The sequence below is a fragment of the Callospermophilus lateralis genome, chromosome 11 (assembly GCF_048772815.1).
Source record: "Callospermophilus lateralis isolate mCalLat2 chromosome 11, mCalLat2.hap1, whole genome shotgun sequence".
Taxonomy (NCBI): Eukaryota; Metazoa; Chordata; class Mammalia; order Rodentia; family Sciuridae; genus Callospermophilus; species Callospermophilus lateralis.
This window is the reverse complement of record NC_135315.1, coordinates 78,963,175-78,980,655: the sequence shown is the minus strand read 5'-3', so window position 1 is coordinate 78,980,655 and position 17,481 is coordinate 78,963,175. Positions and strand designations below refer to the sequence as shown.

At 42.3% G+C, this 17,481-nt stretch overlaps 1 protein-coding gene across 1 annotated transcript in view; it reads right to left on the bottom strand.

Moving 5' to 3' along the window:
* Positions 1 to 8,197, bottom strand: part of LOC143642325 (zinc finger protein 280D-like) — a 69,151-nt gene extending 60,954 nt beyond the window's left edge. The window contains exon 1 of the mRNA XM_077110643.1: positions 7,899 to 8,197. Coding sequence (XP_076966758.1) covers positions 7,899 to 8,197 — 299 coding nt within the window. The remainder of the gene's footprint in view (positions 1 to 7,898) is intronic.
* Between the last annotated feature and the right edge of the window lie 9,284 nt (positions 8,198 to 17,481).

Genomic DNA, 17,481 nt, shown 5'->3' with positions numbered 1-17,481 from the left:
CTCACCATCTCTAGCAGTCAGAGAAATGCAAATCAAAACCACCCTAAGATACCATCTCACTCCAGTAAGATTGGCAGCCATTATGAAGTCAAACAACAATAAGTGTTGGAGAGGATGTGGGGAAAAGGGTACACTTGTAGACTGCTGGTGGGACTGCAAATTGGTGAGGCCAATTTGGAAAGCAGTATGGAGATTCCTGGGAAAGCTGGGAATGGATCCACTATTTGACCCAGCTATCGCCCTTCTCGGACTATTCCCTGAGGATCTTAAAAGAGCGTACTATAGGGATACTGCCACATCAATGATTATAGCGGCACAATTCACAATAGCTAGACTGTGGAACCAACCTAGATGCCCTTCAATAGATGAATGGATAAAAAAAAATGTGGCATCTATACACAATGGAATATTATGCAGCACTAAAAAATGACAAAAATCATAGAATTTGCAGGGAAATTGATGGCATTAGAGCAGATTATGCTAAGCGAAGCTAGCCAATCCTTAAAAAACAAATGCCAAATGTCTTCTTTGATATAAAGAGAGCAACTAAGAACAGAACAGGAAGGATGAACAGGAGGAAAAGACTAACATTAAACAAAGACGAGAGGGGGGAGAGAAAGGGAGAGAGAAGGGAAAGCATATGGAAAAAGTAGGAGACCTTAAATGTTACATAATATTATAAGAGGTTGTGAGGGGAAAGGAGAAGGGAAAAAAGGGAGAGAATTAAACAACAGCAGAGGAGGTAGAGAGGGAAGATGGGAGGGGAGGGGAGGGGAGGGGGGATAATAGTGGATAGGAATGGTAGCAGAACACAACAGTCACTAATATGCCATTATGTAAAAATGTGAGTTTGTAACCAATGTGATTCTGCAATTTGTATTTGGGGAAAAAATGGGAATTCATAAATCGAGTCAAATGTATGCAAGATGATATATCATGAGCTCTGTAATGTTTTGAACAATCGATAAAAAAAAAAAAGATAGTTGTGGGTTAGTCTCCGTGTCCTCTATTCTGTATCATTGCTCTACCAGTCTGTTTTGGTGCCAAAACCATGCTGTTTTTGTTACTATTGCTCGTAGTATAGTTTACGGTCTGGTGTAGTGATGGAACCTCCTTCCTGTTAATGATTGCTTTAGCTATTTCAGATGAATTTCATGATTGCTTTTTCTATTTCTATGAAGAATGTCATTGGAATTTTGATCAGAATTGCATTAAATCTTTAAGATGCTTTTGGAAGTATGGTCATTTTCATAATGTTAATTCTGCCTATCCAAGAGCAAGGTAGGTCTTTCCATCTTCTAAGGTCTTCTTTGATCTCTTTCTTTAGGGTTCTGTATTTTTTAGTTAATAGATGTTTTACCTCTTGTTAAATTGATTCCCAATTATTTCATTTTATTTTTTTCAGGCTATTGAAAATGGGTTAGTGTTCCTCATTTCCTTTTGGAGGATTTGTCATTGATATACAGAAATGCCTTTGATTTATGGGTGTTGATTTTATATCCTGCTACTTTGCTGAATTCATTTACCAGTTCTAGAAGTTTTTTTGGTGGAATGCCGCAGTCTCTGGCTGGGCACAAATCACGAGTCTCCACACAGCTTGTAGATTCAAACAGCAATTCTTTATTCCCGAACTCACACCGGCCGTCTACAAACACGTTCTGGGGGAATCCACGTTCTCTTCCCAAATCCACACTCTGCCCTAATCCACTCTCTCCCAAATCCACTCCGCATGGGCTTCTGTCTCCCAAAATATACTGTCTGACCCTAAGCACTCAAGAGGAACTCAGCAGCAGGATACGCCCTATTCCAAAAGAGGAACACCCTAATCTCCTATTACTAAACCGCCCTATTCTAAAGGGGAAACACCCTACTCTCCTATTATGCTAAACTGCCCTATTCTAAAGGGGGAACACCCTAAACACGGATCCTGCCCTGGTCCTTGAGCAAGGTCACCTTTCAGAAGTCCTTCCACTAGACAGCATGGGAGTAAGCTGGCAAGGAATTTGTCATACCTACTTGGCTGATGGCTCCCAGCAGTGGAACTTTTAGGGTCTTCCAGGTATAGAATCATATCTTCAGAAATAGTTCCAATTTGAGTTCTTCTTTTCTTATGTGCATCCCTTTAATTTCTTTCATCTGTCTAATTGCCCTGGCCAGTGAGGGCATCCCTGACTTATTCCAGTTTTTAGAGAGAATGCCTTCAATTTTTCTCCATTTAGAATGATTTTGGCCTGGGGCTTAGCATAGATAGCCTTTATGATGTTAAGACATATTCCTGTTATCCCAATTATCCCAAGTTTTTCCAATGTTTTGAATATGAAGTTGTGCTGTATTTTGTCAAATGCTTTTTCTGCATCTATTGAGATGATTATATGACTCTTATCTTTAAGTCTATTGATGTGATGGATTACATTTATTGATTTCCATATGCTGAACCAACATTGCATCCCTGGGATGAATCCCACTTGATCATGGTGCACGATCTTTTTGATATGATTTTGTATTTGATTTGCCAGAATTTTATTGAGAATTTTTGCATTGATGTTCATTAGAGATATTGGTCTGAAGTTTTCTTTTTTTTGATGTGTCTTCGCCTGGTTTTGGAATCAGGGTGATATTGGCCTCATAGAATGAGTTTGGAAGTGCTGCCTCTTTTACTATTTCCTGAAATAAATTGGAGAGTATTGTATTAGTTCTTCTTTAAAGGTCTTGTAGAACTCAGCTGGGTATCCATCCGGTCCTGGGCTTTTCTTGGTTGGTAGACATCTGATGGTGTCTGCTATTTTGTCACTTGAAATTTATCTGTTTAAATTGTGTATATCATCCTGATTCAATTTGAGTAAATTATATGACTCTAGAAACTTGCTGATGCCTTTGATATTTTCTATTTTATTGGAGTACAGGTTTTCAAAATAATTTCTAATTATCTTCAGCATTTCTGTAGTGGCTTTTGTAATATTTCCCTTTTCATCATGTATAATAGTGATTTGAGTTTTCTCTCTCCTTCTTTTCATTAGAATGGCTATGGATCTGTCAATTTTATTTTTTCAAAGAACCAACTTTTTGTTCTGTCAATTTTTTCAATTGTTTCATTGTTTCAATTTCATTTATTTCAGCTCTGATTTTAATTATTTCCTGTCTTCTGCTGCTTTTGGTGTTGATTTATTCTTTTTCTAGGGCTTTGAGATGTAGTGTTAAGTCATTTATTTGTTGACTTTTTCTTCTTTTAAGGAATTAATTCCATGCAATGAAGTCTTAGAACTGCTTTCATAGCATCCCAGAGATTTCGATACATTGTATATGTGTTCTCATTTACTGCTAAAAACTTTTTAATCTCCTCCTTGATGTCTTCCATAACCCATTTTTCATTTAGTATCCAGGTGTTGGAGAGGGTTTTATTTCTTATTTTATCATTGATTTCTAATTTCATTCCATTATGATCTGATAGAATGCAGGGTAGTAGCTCTACATTTTTATATTTGCTAAGAGTTGCTTTGTGGCATAGTATATGGTCTATTTTAGAGAAAGATCCATGTGCTGCTGAGAAGAAAGTATATTCTCTCATTGAAGGTTGGAATATTCTATATATGTCAGTTAAGTGTAAGTAATTGATTGTATTATTGAGTTCTAGAGTTTCCTTGTTCAGTTTTGTTTGGAAGATCTATCTAATGATTAAAGAGGTGTGTTAAAGTCACCCAAAATTATTATGCTGTGGTTTATTTGACTCTTGAACTTGAGAAGAGTTTGTTTGGTGAACATAGATGCTCCATTGTTTGAGGCATATTTATTTATAATTGTTAAGTCTTGATGGTGTATGGTTCCCTTGAGCAGTATGTAGTGTCCTTCTTCATCCTTTTCAATTGACTTTAGTTTGAAGACAACTTTATTTGATATCAGGTTGGAAACCCCTGCTTGCTTCCACAGACCACGTGAATGGTATGATTTTTCCCAATCCTTCACCTTCAGTCTGTGAATGTGTTTTTTCTATGAGGTGTGTCTTTTGGAGGCAGCATATTATTGGGTCTTTTTTTTAATCCAATCTGCTAGTCTATGTTTTTTGATTGGTGAGTTTATGCCATTAACATTCACAGATATTATTGAGACATGATTTGTATTCCCAGCTATTTTTGTTTATTTTTGCTATTTAACAAGACTTGGTTTCTCCTCTGATTAGATTTTCCTTTAATGTAATCCCTCCCTCTGCTGATTTTCATCATTGTTTTTCATTTCCTCTTGGAATATCTTGCTGAGGATGTTCAGTAGCACAAGCTTTCTAGTTGTAAATTATTTTTACTTTTGTTTATCATGGAAGTTTTTTATTTCATCATTAAATATAAAGCTTAATTTTGCTGCATATAAGATTCTTGGTTGGTATCCATTTTCTTTTAGAGCTTGGTATATGATGTTCCATGATCTCCTGGCTTTGAGGGTCTGAGTTGAAAAATCTGCTGAGTTACGAATTGTTCTCCTCCTACATGTGATCTGATTCCTCTTGCTTGTGGATTTTAAGATTCTATCCTTATTCTCTATGTTTATTCTCTATGCTCTATCCTTATTCTCTAAGTTCTCTATTGAAGAGATTGTGGATTCCTTTGGTTTGAAACTCTATGCCTTCCTCTATCTCACTAACTCTTAGATTTGTTTTTTTGATGCTGTCCCATAATTCTTGAATGTTCTGTTCAGGGTTTCTAACTTTCTTCACTGTGTGATCAACTGTGTGGTCCTGCACAAGAGGCTAGGCTCTGATGAGTGTCCGCCCACCAGGAATCTAGGGATTTTGAATTTTAGAAATAACCTAGGAGTCCATCTCACAAGTGATGTAGGAAAATATCTTGTAAGTCTCTAAGCATTTATTTTTTGTTGTTGTTTTTCTTTTGGGCAATAGACAACTTTAAAGATTATACTATTTCCTAGTCTTATGTGTGTCTATGAATATATCTGGAAGAATTGTTGGGACGATTATTTTGGAGCATACATTATCTTCTAATTAACTAAAACAGTACTTTTTAAAACCAATACCTGTGTGGCTTATGTCTGTTCTATGGTGCATGTGTGTGTGTGCTTTTTAATCTTTTTCTCACATGTACTTAACATTGTTTAACTTGTCAATATTCTGTCATATCCTTTACTTGTTGTGAAATCATCAAAACCATATGAAGTGGGGCTGGGGTTGTGGCAGTGGCAGTGTGCTTGCCTGGCACAGGTAAGATACTGGGTTCAATCCTCAGTACCACATAAAAAATGAATAAATAAAATAAAGGTTAAAAAAAGAATGCTTTAAAAAACAATATGAAGTAATCAAAACAGAGATGTTTGTCCATTTTATAAATGAGATAACTAAAATCCAAGTGGAGTGTTTTGCTTAGGACAGAAAGGCATCTGTTATTGAGTAAAAGAATACCTGTTGTAGTAAAAAAAATGTTTTATACAACCCTCTTTCCTTGTCATCCAGTAGCATTACTGTAAACCAGAATACAGCATAAATAACTATGATGCTTATAAATTACTTTTCTGTTCACAAAATAATGACTTTTCTTCACCTTAACATTGGTGCCAAAGGATAATTATCCTATGACACTATTCAGCACTATGGGCATTAGCTCTTAATTAACCACCAGTTATATTCCTGCACCATTTTTATGTACTGTATTTTATTACATCATTAGACTTTATTTTTATATTCATAATTGCTGATAAGTGCTGAACTTTTTTAATGTGAAAGTAGAATTTAGTCATTAAAAATGGATAAAATCTTGGAGGAAGAATGTTAAGTAATTATTTCATTTGATGTTTTTAGATAGATAACTGGGATCCAATTAAAATGTATATTACCTCTTATAATTTGGAAATAGATCCTGTGATACAGAATACCTACTAGAGTATAAGTAACGAACTGGGAGTCATGCTTGTGAATAGCACTGAATTAGAAAAGAACAGAATCTTCATTTTTTTAATAGAATTTGACAATAACTTTTAAAAAAATTCTTAGGAAATGGGTGATTCATTTGAAAAAAAAAAGTTACACATAAAAAGGTACCCATAAGGATAGTAAAATTACTAGAATCCTGTGAAGTAAATGCAGAGTCCTATGAAGACTTTTATATATCAACAATATCCATATTCACTCATGCTTTAAATCCTTACTTCTATAAGTATCTGGTTCCATGGTTTCTATTAACAGATATAATAATGATACCATGGTTGTCATATTACTAGCAAACATTGTGTACCCACTGTGTCAGCATTTAAAGAGTCCCAAAGCACTTTATACCAAGGTGGACATCTTAGAAACTATGCTAGTTTTTACTGGGAAAACAAAGATTAACTTGACACTGCCTCTGCTCTCAAAGATCCTACATTTGGCTATAAAATAATGCAAAAGGTGAAGTTACATAAGAAGAATAAACAAAGTGATATGGCTGATCAGATAAAGGCTTAATCAAACATCAGAAGGTAATGTTGAAAGGAGTCTTTAAAGGATAAGTACAATTTCAAAAGGTAAAGATGAAGAAAAAGAATGAGTAAATGCATTAGACTGTTTAACAAGAACATGACATGCCGCAGTCTGGCTGGGCACAAAAATAACCGAGCAACCATGAGACACTTGTAGGTTCAAACAGGAACTCCTTTATTGCCCTAACTCCACCAGCACTCCACTCCTCCACTCGCACTTCCCAGGAACTCTCCCAGCTCTCCATGGGCTCAACTCTCCCAGCTCTCCATGGGCTCTGCTTGAACTCCCCAGAAATCCCCAGGAAAACTCCAAAGTAGCAGGCGGACAGCAGGGGTCAATATACAATTGAATACACAGCCTGTTTCAATCCAGCATCATCCAGTCACAGCAAATATAGAGAGCTTAACTTAATTATCATCATCTTAATGGCTGCCTCTCAACCATTATTTCTGGCAAAATGCCAGGGCCCATTCCGACTGGCTGTGGCTCTCAGCAATGACAAAAATCCAGTTTAGCTAGAGTACTGTTTATATGTAACAGGACACAATCATATTTGATAGTCATGAAGAAATGGCAGTGTAAAATAGTAGTGAAAAAATAAAAAAAAATATCAGAATACAATTTTTGCACACTGAAAAAAATGATTTCAAGGACTCCTAGGGAATTATAAGATTAATAGGGGCTGGGGATGTGGCTTGTAAGAGTAAAAGAAATTGAAGTTAAAAAGTGAAGGACCAGGTATTGTTAAATTCCTCTGCTACACCCTGAGGCAGTTAAGACAATGCCCTACTAGGCTATTTTGCTGATTCATAGCCTAGAGCATGCAGGGCCCGAACCAATCAGTTTGAATGTGTACCTGCTTAGGAATAACCAATCACCCCTGCCCAATCTGTTCCCTCTAATAAATGTACAAATCATGTCTCAGATTTGTTGTTCAATTTTCCCGCGCCTCATGCTGATTTGTTCTGATGTATGCAAAGCCCCCGCCCTCCCCAAGAAGTGTACTTAAGCTCTGCTCAACCCCTGCTTGGGGCTCTTGGCTGCTCACCCTTCTTGAGTGGGCCGGGAGCCCCAGCGCGTTGGAATGGATCCCCAATAAACCCCCTTCTGCAATTGCATGAGTCAGTCTCTTGGTGGTCTCTTCCTCCGACGTTTCGCCAGACCCTTACATTTGGTGCATTGGCCGGGAACTGCGCATCGCCGGACAGGGAGACCCCAACGGACTCCTTTTAGGGGGTAAATAAGTAAGGCGCCTCTTCTTCTTCTTCTTCCTCCTCTTCTTCTCCTTCTTCTCTTTCTTGTTTTTCCTTTGCGATCGCTCAGGGCTTGGTATTTGGCTCAGTGGAGTGCGTGAGCTCTCAGAGCTTTTCTGGTTTTTCGGTTTGGGTTGGCAGGGTGGCTGCCAGCGGAGAGCGTAAGTTCTCCCTGGTGGTGGTGGACAGACGTGTCCTGAAGCGACAGGCCACGTTCTCCAAGGGACGCCTTGGAGGACTCCGGGAGGGACGGAAGAGCCCTCATCTGGTAAAGGGATGGAAGTGCCCTTAGAGGGACGGAGGCGCCCTCGTCAGGTGTTCTGCTGCCAACCCGTCTGGCTTTGCCGGCTATTCTTTTTTTTTTTTTCAGGTTAAGTTGACTATCTGTCTTTAATTTTTGCTTCTGAACTTGTGTTAAACGTTTACTGTGTGTCTGTGTCACGTTTGTATTGTCTCTGTTTGAGCAACATCCAGTATGGGACAAAACCATACCACGCCTCTGTCCCTGACTCTTGAACATTGGACTGACGTCCATTCAAGGGCCCAAAATCTTTCTTTCTTCAGTGAAACACCAGACCTGGCAGACACTCTTGCACTTCAGAATGGCCCACCCTCAGAGTTAAATGGCCCCAAGGAGGGTCCTTCTACCTCCCTCTAATCTGCAAAGTCAGGGATATTGTCTTTCAGCCGGGGCCGCGTGGCCATCCAGATCAACAGCCATATATTTTAATCTTGCAGGACCTCTGTGAATTTCCTCCCACGTGGGTGAAGCCTTTTCTTGTCCCAGCTCCCATTCCAACCCCCTCCCCCACGATCCAATCACTCAAACCTTCCGCTCCTCCCCCTGGTCCCTTCATTCTCCCTGAGTCACAGGACTCTTCTCCCCCTCCTTATCCTCTACCCATGCTCCCAAACCCCCAACCCATCCTAGATGACCCTCCCGCCGCTGACTCGGTTACCCCGCCACTAGAGGTAATTGGGTCAGACCCAAGCCCTCCCAGGGATTTCCCCGTGGCAGCAGCAATGGCAGCAGCGGCAGCAGCCCCTCCCCCACCGGAGGAACCTGAACCAGCTAAAGGAACCTGCAGGCGGCGGATAATGGAGAACTCGGAAGCCCTGGTGATGCTTCCTCTTCATCCCTATGGGCCCACGATAGATGATGGGCACGGGGGGAAAATGCAGGCTTACCAATACTGGCCTTTCTCCTCCTCAGATCTGTACAACTGGAAAAATAACAATCCCCCTTTTTCTGAGGACCCCAGCCGACTTACAGGTTTAGTCGAGTCGCTGATGTTCTCACACCAGCCCACTTGGGATGACTGCCAACAGCTTCTGGGGACTCTCTTCACAACAGAGGAATGGGAGAGAATCCTCTTGGAAGCCCGAAAGAATATTCTTGGACCAGATGGGAGACCAACTCAACTCCCTAACATCATAGAAGCTGGCTTCCCCTTAAACCGACCCAACTGGGACCCTAACACCTTTGAAGGTAGGGAGCATCTGTCCACTTATCGCCGGGCTCTTGTAGTGTGTTTTTGAGCGGCCGCTAGGCGGCCAACTAATTTGGCCAAGGTAAGAGAGATAATTCAGGGACCCAATGAATCTCCCTCCATGTTTCTGGAGAGAATTATGGAAGCATATAGGAGATACACTCCCTTTAATCCTCAGGCAGAAGACCAAAAGGCATCTGTTGCAATGGCTTTTATTGGGCAGGCTGCCCTAGATATTAAGAAAAAGTTACAATGTTTAGATGGACTACAAGATATGACCTTAAGAGATTTAGTCAGAGAGGCTGAGAAAATATATTATAAGAGAGAAACTGAGGAAGAGAAGGAACAGAGGAGGGAGAAGGAAAGGGAACGCAAGGAAGATGAGAGAAACACATAAGGCAGACTAAAACATTGGCTAAGGTCCTGGTCACAGCCGCAGACAGGCCAGAAGTTAGAAAGCAGGGAGACAGGAAGGGATACCTGGGCCCACGCCAAAGGCTGTCCCTGGCCTCAGATCAATGTGCCTACTGTAAAAAAAAAAAGGACACTGGGCCAAAGAGGGCCCAAAAAGAGGCAATCACGTCAGCCCGCCATGCTGACTCTAGAAGATGATTAGGAAAGTCAGGGCTCGGATCCCCTCCCTGAGCTCAGGGTAACTTTTGAGGTGGAGGGGACCCCAGTGAACTTTGAAGTAGATACAGGAGCCGTATATTCAGCCCTCAAGGCCCCACTGGGCCCTCTATCTAATAAAAGATTCTTAGTTCAAGGGGCTAATGGCAGTAAATATCGGGCTTGGACAACAAAAAGGACTATGGACCTAGGAAGGGGAAAAGTTCACCACTCTTTCCTAGTAATCCCAGAATGCCCAGCCCCATTAATGGGCAGGGACCTACTCACCAAGCTCAGGGCTAAAATAACCTTTATCCCGATGGTCCCCAAGTGGAGTTTCTAAACCCTTCAGTAAAGACCCCCATAGTCACGGCTCTGACTATGTCAGTAGAAGATGAACATCAACTCTTCACGGCCCCTGGGACCGATCAAACAGGTAGACTACCCCAGAGATGGATAAAAGATTATCCTAATGCCTGGGCAGAAACTTCTGGGTTAGGTCTAGCCATAAAACAACCTCCAGTAGTAGTAGAATAAAAAGCCTCTGCCTCTCCAATCAGTGTTAAACAATACCCTCTAAGCAAAGAAGCTAGGGATGGAATAAGACCCCATATTCAGAAATACCTGGCTCTTGGGGTCCTAAGGCCCTGTCAATTGGCCTGGAATACCCCCCTGTTACCAGTAAGAAAGCCAGGAATTGGGGACTACCGTCCTGTTCAAGACTTAAGAGAGATCAACAACAGAGTGCAGGACATTCACCCCACGGTGCCTAATCCATATAATTTGCTTAGCACTCTGAATCCGGAGCAGAAATGGCACACTGTGCTGGACTTAAAAGATGCTTTCTTCTGCTTGCCCCTGCATAAGGACAGTCAGTTGTTGTTTGCTTTCGAATGGATAGACCCAGAAATAGGAACATCTGGCCAACTAACCTGGACTAGACTCCCACAGGGGTTCGAAAACTCCCCCACTCTCTTTGATGAAGCTCTCCACAGGGACCTCAACGACTTCAGAACTGCACACCCCGAAGTCACCCTACTCCAATATGTGGATGATCTGCTGCTGGCAGCCAATACCAAGGAGAACTGTGAGTCTGGGACCCAAGCACTATTATCCGAGCTTGCTCAGCTCGGATACAGGGCTTCTGCCAAAAAGGCCCAAATTTGTCAACAAGAAGTAATCTTCCTGGGTTATTCACTTAGGGGTGGCAAACGATGGCTTACTGAACCCAGAAAACGAACTGTTGTGCAGATACCGCCCTCATCTGATAAGAGACAGCTCAGAGAGTTTCTTGGGACTGCCGGCTTTTGTAGGTTATGGATTCCTGGGTTTGTGTCTTTGGCTGCCCCTTTATACCCGCTGATAAAGGGGAATGCCCAATTCCAATGGACCCCTGAACACCAACAGGCTTTTGATAATATCAAAAAGGTGCTGCTATCCGCCCCAGCCTTAGCTCTCCCAGATGTAGAAAAACCCTTCACTCTCTACATCGAGGAAAAGAAAGGAATAGCACGGGGAGTGCTCACTCAGACTTTGGGACCTTGGAAAAGGCTGGTAGCATACTTATCAAAAAAATTGGACCCAGTGGCTAGCGGGTGGCCCCATTGCCTAAGGGCTATAGCAGCGGCAGCCCTTCTAACAAAGGATGCTGATAAGTTAACACTGGGGCAGAAGCTAACCATCATAGCCCACCATGCCCTGGAGAGCATCATCCGTCAGCCTCCAGACAGGTGGCTATCAAACTCCAGAATAACCCATTACCAGAGCCTCTTGCTTGACAAGCACAGAATAACGCTGGGACCCCCTGCTCCACTCAACCCAGCTACACTGCTGCCAGAAGAATCATCAGGACCCGTCGCTCATGATTGTCAACACATACTGGCAGAGGAGACCAATGTACGATGAGACTTAAAGGATCAGCCACTGCTCCGCCCTGAGGTCATATGGTTTATGGATGGGAGCAGCTTCCTCCAAGACGGTAAGCGGCAGGCTGGAGCGGCAGTAGTTAGCAAAACTAATGTTATCTGGTCTTCTGGTCTTCCAGAAGGAACATCAGCTCAAAAAGCAGAGCTAATTGCCCTTACAAAAGCATTGGAGCTAGCATCAGGCAAAAGAGCCACCATATACACTGATAGCCACTATGCATTCGCCACTGCTCATGTGCATGGGGCTACTTACCAGCAAAGGGGGCTATTAACCTCCCCTGGGAAGGAAATAAAGAACAAAGATGAGATCCTCCACCTTCTCTCGGCAGTAAAAGGCCCTAAAGAACTAGCTATAGTGCACTGTCGGGGCACCAGAAGGGGAATGACCCCGTGGCAGTTGGAAACAGACGGGCAGATGAGGAAGCTAAGCTGGCAGCCCTAAACGGAGTGACCCTGTTAACTGTTTCCACGCTGGGGGAACAACAACCAGGAAACTTGGCTGCGCGGGAACATTCAGGCAACTTATGGCCTGGGGACATGGACACCGAACTCCCGGGATCCTACAGAGCCAAGTTCACAATTCCAAAAAGCCCAACTTTACATCAAAGATGTTCACCAGCTCACCCATTTAGGCTCAAAGAAGTTACAGGCACTCTTGAAGGACAAAAGAAAGGACTTATTGTTGACTGGCTCACAAAAAAAAAAAAAAAAAAAAAATAGCTGAGCAGGTGACCAGAGCTTGTCAAGTCTGCCAATTAGTTAATGCATACCCATCCAAGCTTCCTGTAGGAAAGCGCTTATGAGGGACCAGACCCGGACAGTTCTGGGAAGTGGACTTTACTGAAATCAAGCCAGTAAGGTATGGACTTAAGTATCTCCTAGTCTTTGTAGATACTTTTTCAGGATGGGTCGAAGCCTTCCCCACGAAGAAAGAAACTGCTCAGATGGTGGTCAAAAAGATTCTGGAAGACATCTTTCCAAGATTTGGACTGCCTAAGGTAATGGGCTCCGATAACAGACCTGCATTTGTGGCCCAGGTAAGTCAGGGATTGGCCAGGACCCTGGGGATAATTGGAAGTTACATTGTGCCTATAGACCCCAGAGCTCAGGACAGGTAGAAAGGATGAATAGAACCATCAAAGAGACCTTAACGAAATTAAGCTTGGAGACCGGCATAAAAGATTGGACTATGCTCCTACCTTATGCACTGTTTCGTGCAAGAAATACCCCCTCCATCTCTCTGTGTAACCTTACCCCCTATGAAATTCTCTATGGTGCCCCTCCTCCAATCAGGGACTTGACCCCAAACCTGAGACTTAACGATTCCTTTCACACCCCCTTGCTTAACAGACTTAAAGCCCTTGAACACACCCAGCGATACCTGTGGAAACAGTTGGCCACTGCTTATCAGCCCGGAGACAAGGGAACCCCACACCGATATCAAGTGGGAGACTTCGTATTCGTGAGACGACATCAGGTGTCATCCCTGGAACCCCGCTGGAAAGGACCATACCAGGTGCTGCTTATAACGCCTACAGCGGTGAAAGTAGATGGGATCACTCCCTGGATCCATGCCTTCCATCTCAAGCCTGTGCCCTGTCCAGACTCCGGCTGGAAACTGGAACAGACTGGTAACCCTCTCAAGTTGTGTGTCCGTCATGTGGGTAGGGCTATGGATTCTTCCCCTGACCACCTGCAGCCCTAATCCCCATCAGCCTGTTCAACAACACTGGCAGATTATAAATCCCACTGGACAAGTAGTATGGTCTATTTAACATATAGCCCCCCTATGGACTTGGTGGCTATCTCTCCATCCGGACATTTGTCAACTGGCCATAGGCCTCTCTGACTGGGACCTCCCTGACATAGAGGACCCCACACAGATCCCGTTTGACCCCAAGCCAGGGCAACATTCCCCACACCATATGTATCATGGATGTCATTGCCCCTATCATAGGTGTAGACTAGCCAGTCTTGATTATTATGTGTGCCCAGCTGATTTCCGAAGCCGCAAACAGGTCCGAATCTGTGGAGGGACCAATGACTTCAATTGCAAATCTTGGGGTTGTGAACAAACGGGAGCTGCATGGTGGAAACCAAACTCCCCAGACAGGATGATTCAGGTAGGGCGAAATGACACCTGGATACACCCTAGGAACTGTTTAACTAGCCGAGTGTCAAACACTCGCTGTGGAAAAAAATATTCTATGTAACCCCCTCAATATAACTTTCATCTCCAAAGCAAGGGGCTACCTCAGGACAACATGGCTTACAGGAAATAACTGGGGAATGCGGTTCTATGTTTATGGCCCCACTTATGACTTTGGTCTCTGGTTCACCAGACTTAAGCAGGAAGAAAATCCCACAATAGGGCCCAATCCCCTCAAGCCAGGAATTAAACCCCTCTTCTATCTCAATCCTCCAGGTTTCCGTCTTAGTCTACTTCCCCAGTCCGGAGTATAGCTGACTCCTCCTTCTGGGAATTAATTAAAGGAACCTTCGCGGTACTGAATTCCACACAGCCAGACCTCACCCAATCCTGCTGGCTATGCCTCTCTGCCGCGCCCCCTTATTATGAAGGAATAGCAGTTAATGGGACTTATGCTGTGAAGACTACAGAGTTCCACCTGTAGTTGGGGCAAAAATCCAAAGTTAACTCTCCCAGAAGTAACCAGGACAGGTTTATGTCTAGGGTCCCCACCCAAAAGTAAACAGCACATATGCACCCAGATAGGAGAAATCAATGTCATGCAGGGCTTTCTAGTCCCTGAGAAAGGAACCTGGTGGGCGTGTGACTCAGGATTAACTCCTTGCATTTCAGTCCAGGTGTTTGACAGCTCAGTAAATTATTGTGTGATGGTGCAAGTACTCCCCAGGGTGCTTTTTCATGATGCAGAATCATTTGAAGGTCTAGTAGGGGGACAAATAACCCGTTTCCACCAGGAACCAGTGTCCCTCACTCTAGCCATATTGTTGGGGATAGGAGCTGCTGCAGGAGTAGGTACGGGAGCAGCTGCTATGATCTGGGGGTCACAACAAATGGCCCAGTTAGAAACAGTGATAGATCAGGGCTTGAAAACATTAGAGACTTCTATCACAGCCTTGCAAGAATCTTTAACCTCTCTCTCTGAGGTTGTTTTGCAGAACAGGCGGGGGTTAGATCTTCTCTTTATGAGGGAAGGAGGCCTCTGTGTAGCACCAAGGGAAGAATGTTGTTTTTATACTGACCATACTGGAGTTGTAAAAGAATCTATGAGTAAATTAAGAAAATGCCTTGAAGAGCGCCAAAGAAAAAGGGAAACTCAACAAGGGTGGTTTGAGTCTTGGTTTGCCCAGTCCCCCTGGTTAACTACACTCCTATCAGCCCTAGCCAGACCCTTGATCATTCTTATGCTGTTACTGACTGTGGATCCCTGTGTGCTTAACCGCATAGTTTCTTTCCTCCAGGCACAGATAGGACAAGTGTAACTCATGGTAATCAGGCAGCAATATGCTCCACTGGCAGAAATGGAAAATGAGACCCCTCAATAATTATGATCTATCACTTTTAAAATTAAAAGTAGTTGGAAAAAGGAGTGGGGAATGTAAGAGTAAAAGAAATTGAAGTTAAAAAGTGAAGGACCAGGTATTGTTAAATTCCTCTGCTACACCCTGAGGCAGTTAAGACAACGCCCTACTAGGCTATTTTGCTGATTCATAGCCTAGAGCATGCAGGGCCTGAACCAATCAGTTTGAATGTGTACCTGCTTAGGAATAACCAATCACCCCTGCCCAATCTGTTCCCGCTAATAAATGTACAAATCATGTCTCAGATTTGTTGTTCAATTTTCCCGCGCCTCATGCTGATTTGTTCTGATGTATGCAAAGCCCCCGCCCTCCCCAAGAAGTGTACTTAAGCTCTGCTCAACCCCTGCTTGGGGCTCTTGGCTGCTCACCCTTCTTGAGTGGGCCGGGAGCCCCAGCGCGTTGGAATGGATCCCCAATAAACCCCCTTCTGCAATTGCATGAGTCAGTCTCTTGGTGGTCTCTTCCTCCGACGTTTCGCCAGACCCTTACAGGCTCAAGCAGTAGTGTACTCGCCTGGTATGCGTGCGGCCTGGGTTCGATCCTCAGGACCACATACAAACAAAGATGTTGTGTCCACTGAAAACTAAAAAATAAATATTAAAATTCTCTCTCTCTCTCTCTCTCAAAAAAAAAAATTAATATACCAAATAAGTGTTTGAAGAACAAATTACTAAAGTAGAAGTGCTAAATAATTTTAAAATAATATTGGTATAAAAATATAAAGACTAATGGTAAAGAATAATCTAACCCTCCACATGGAGAAGAATAAAACTAGATCTCTATATCTTCCCAGTTACAAAAATAAACTCTAAATAGATCAAAGACTTAAATGTACAACTTCAAACTATGAAACTATTAGCAAAAAAACACAGAAGAAACACTTTAGAACATTGAAATTGGCAGGGAATTTTTTGTCAAGACCCCAAAAGCACAGTAACCAGAAGCAAAAATAAACTAATAGGATCACATCAAACTAAAAAGTTTCTTAACATCCAATTGAGTGAACAATGGAGTGAAGAGACAACCTCCAGAATGGAAGAAAATGCAAACTGTTCATCTGACAAAGGGTTAATATCCAGAATATATAAGGAACTCAGAAAATCAATGTTAAAAAAGAAAACAAGAAAAAACAACAAAAAAGTTAAAATAAAATGATTTGTAAATTAGTAATAGTTCTAAATAGTCATTTCTTTTTTCTCAAGAAAAGATATCCAAATGGACAAAGGTTATATGAAAAAATGCTCAACATCTTAAATTATCAGGGAAATACATTATCATACCCAGTAAGAATGATTATTATCAAAAGACAAAAGATGACAAGTGCTGACACGGATGTGAATAAAAAGGAACTCTTGCTATTGTTGACAGGAATATAAGTTGGAAAAGTCATTTTGGAAAACAGTGTGAAGGTCCTTCAAAAACTGGAAATAGAATTACCTATTATCCAGCAATCCCATTCCCAGGTATATATGTGAAAGAACTGAAACCAAAGAAACATGTTCATGCCCATGTTCACTGTAACATTGCTGGGAGCCATCAGCCAAGTAGGTATGACAATCTCGTTGCCAGCTTACTTCCATGCTGTCTAGTGGAAGGACTTCTGAAAGGTGACCTTGCTCAAGGACCAGGGCGGTTTAGCATAATAGGAGATTAGGGTGTTCCCCCTTTAGAATAGGGCAGTTTAGCATAATAGGAGATTAGGGTGTTCCCCCTTTAGAATAGGGTGTATCCTGCTGCTGAGTTCCTCTTGAGTTCTTAGGGTCAGACAGTATATTTTGGGAGACAGAAGCCCATGTGGAGTGGATTTGGGCAGAGTAGTGGATTTGGGCACAGTGTGGATTTGGGCAGAGAACGTGGATTTCCCCAGAACGTGTTTGTAGATGGCCGGTGTGAGTTTGGGAATAAAGAATTGCTGTTTGAATCTACAAGCTGTGTGGAGACTCGTGATTTGTGCCCAGCCAGAGACTGCGGCATAACATTATTCACAATAGCCAAGAAATGGAAAACAAGCTAAATACCCATCAACTGATGATTAGATAAAGAAATTGTAATTCATATGCACAATAAAATACTATTTGTTTATAAAAAAGAAATTATGTCATTTGTGACAACATGAATAGAACTGGGGACCATTATGTAAATTGAAATGAGACCGGCACAGAAAGACAAGTACCTCATGATCT